Source organism: Puntigrus tetrazona, unplaced genomic scaffold (assembly GCF_018831695.1).
Source record: "Puntigrus tetrazona isolate hp1 unplaced genomic scaffold, ASM1883169v1 S000000564, whole genome shotgun sequence".
Taxonomy (NCBI): Eukaryota; Metazoa; Chordata; class Actinopteri; order Cypriniformes; family Cyprinidae; genus Puntigrus; species Puntigrus tetrazona.
Window position 1 is genome coordinate 1 of NW_025048196.1, and position 2,705 is coordinate 2,705.

Sequence of the window (2,705 nt, forward strand, 5' to 3'; positions counted from 1 at the left end):
TTATTAATATTATTATTATTTTACAAGTTAACTTTAATTGTAAGCTCATATATAAAACATAAAAAAAGAAATAGAGCTGAACGCAAATAGTAACATTTAGGAGAAAAGAAAAGCATTAAACCAGAAATACAAAAATAAAAGCTAAATTAAAATAATAAAAATGAATATATTACTAAAATTGTGTAAACTAACTGACTATGTGTAGCTACAATTTAAACAAACTATTTAACAAACCAACTCTTGGTATGAACCTTAATAATTGAATTCAAATGTCTGTGAATCATATCTATGCTACTCAACACTTGCAGAATCTATTTTAATAATCTATTTTTTTTAAATTTTGTATTACTGGATGTCAGCACAACTGTGCTGTACATAATTATTAGCATTTAACTTTATAATATCATAAATGTAATTTTTAGATACTTAAATATGCAAAAAGAGGAAAAACACAATATAATAAATAGTAATAATAATAATCAAACCAGAACTTTGCCTTTGTTTGATAAGAAATATTTAATTGCAAAGACCTTTGGCCCTCTAGTACCAAAAACAGCTGTACAAATACATGTAAATCCAATATAACTGTCAAAGAAGAGCTTCTTTAAATGTACCACACGGACGAAACATACACACTGCAATTGCATAATTATTTTTGTACCAATTTTCCCTGACATATATTACATACAATGCATAGTTTTACTGAAAAGGGAGTGAAATAGCATTCTTAATAAAAAATAAATACTAGAGACCTTACAGAGACTATGACCCAGGCTGCATTGACAAGAACTTAACGTACGATGCTTGGAAGTCAGTATTTACAGTAAAATCATAAAGCATCATGATGCAATCATGCAGGCTAAACCAGAATGTGCTGGTGAACTAATCCGTATTTAAGAAACGATATGCAATGAGTAAACACGATCATTGGCAAGACCGTGCGTGTTTGTATTTCTGATGGATTTCCTCACTGAAGGAACTGAAATGTCTCTGAAGAGCTTGATGTGTTTTCAGGAGGTGACGGGCAGGTCTGTTCTGTTTCTGCGGTACTGGACTTTGGTGTTGGTGACGGCGCCGTGCTTCTGTCGCAGATGAAGACGCAGCTGACTCTTGTGGCGGAAGTGCAGGTCACAATTCTCACACTGGAATGAGAGACCAAGAAGAGTTCACATCAAAAGCGTTCGCAGTTCTAATATTCAACACTGATACGTGACTAAAAGTGACCCTGGACGGCAAAACCATAAGGATGCCATTTTTTGACAGAATAAATACGATTTCTATTAGTTTGGACAGGACAATATTTGTGCCGAGATACAAGTATTTGAAAATCTGGAATGTGGGGGTGCTAAGTTTTAAATCTGAAAATGCATCTCGTGTAAAGTTACGAGTCGACTCTGAATCATTGAAATGAGTCATTTTTAAAACAAGTCCCAAGCTGACTTCAACGTCAAACGTGAGCATAAAACATGGGCTGGTCCGAATGAAAATGCTAATTTATTCTTTGCCACTAGGTGCTGCTTCTGGAGCGTAAAAAAGCTCACAAACACGCCTTTAAATAAAATCGATTAGCGCCATTCAATCGTTCAAATGTTTTGGGAGTGGTTGAACAAATAAGTTAAAAGATAAATGCGTATTACAAGAAAATAAAGGTTTTTTTTTGACCTTGCTTGTTTTTAGGGACTCCCAAAACCAAAAAATGAACCGTAACTGGGGCATTTTTAAAGCTTAGATGTGCATATTACAAATAAAAGTTCGGTTTTGACATATTTGCGGTAATACATTTACAGAATATCTTTATGGAAGCTGATATTTACTTAAATCCTAATGGTTTTTGCCGTTAATTGTCATTTTGACCCATACAGTGTATTGTTGGCTATTGCTACAAATATGCAAGACTTTGGCGCAGCTGATGCTCACATGATAAGGTTTCTCTCCCGTGTGTATTCGTAAGTGACTCTTCAGCGTCTGAAGGTGGCGGAAGCGCGTGCCGCAGATGTCACACGGGTACGGTTTCTCTCCGGTGTGGATCAGCACGTGAGCCCTCAGATGAGCCACCTGGAAACCACGAAAGCAGAAGATGAAGCGCGTTCGCTCTGCACCGTCACAGAAGCACTCCGGGGCGCCTGACTGTACCTGGACGAAGCGCGAGCCGCAGGTTTCACATTTGTACGGTTTTTCTCCCGAGTGGATCCGTGAGTGTGTCTTCAGATTGGCGGGTCTGTTGAACTGCGCTCCGCACACGCCGCAGCGGTACGGTTTCTCTCCCCCTGTAACACACCAGGATGAAAATGTCAAACTTCAACACAGCGAGTGCCATCTTGGAGCTCCGAAGCACTGCAAATGTACCTGCGTGGATGGATTTGTGGCTCGCTAGGTTCCCGTTGTAGCAGAACATGGCCTGGCAGCGGTCACATTTGTACCGTTTTCCGTCCTGCAGCCATCGTGGATTCTCTCCGTCGGATTCGCTCCTGGACTCACAGTCGTTACAGTAGATTCTGTCCCGCTCTGCAAACATAGGATTCAGACTGTGAAGATTGATGTATTTTTCACGTTCACCGCACATGTGACCAGCAGGGGGCCCCAAAGAGAAAAAACTACATCCCAACAGTACAATAAGGAATAGAAATAAAACTCAAGGTATGTTAACGTTTATTAATATTACCTATTAAAATGTGAATTTTTAAATATTTTATTTAATATTAAAT

General features: G+C 38.4%; 1 protein-coding gene across 1 annotated transcript; it reads right to left on the bottom strand.

Annotated features, from left to right (window-relative positions):
* Window positions 1-497: 497 nt before the first annotated feature.
* On the bottom strand, window positions 498-2,578 carry LOC122334521 (B-cell lymphoma 6 protein-like). The gene is made up of 4 exons (XM_043232515.1): window positions 2,347-2,578; window positions 2,134-2,267; window positions 1,918-2,055; window positions 498-1,142 (listed from the first exon to the last, which is right to left on the bottom strand). The coding sequence occupies exons 1-4, from the start codon at window positions 2,561-2,563 to the stop codon at window positions 1,011-1,013; spliced, it is 621 nt and encodes a 206-aa protein (XP_043088450.1). The 5' UTR covers window positions 2,564-2,578; the 3' UTR covers window positions 498-1,010.
* Between the last annotated feature and the right edge of the window lie 127 nt (window positions 2,579-2,705).

Bases quoted from the DNA above. Each gene is read 5' to 3' on its own strand.
- LOC122334521 (XM_043232515.1), bottom strand. From the start codon at position 2,563: ATGTGCGGTGAACGTGAAAAATACATCAATCTTCACAGTCTGAATCCT. The intron at 2,268-2,346 runs GTACATTTGCAG...GGTGTGTTACAG, and splicing joins CCACAAATCCATCCACGCAG to GGGGAGAGAAACCGTACCGC. The intron at 1,143-1,917 runs GTGAGCATCAGC...CTCTCATTCCAG, and splicing joins CGGGAGAGAAACCTTATCAT to TGTGAGAATTGTGACCTGCA.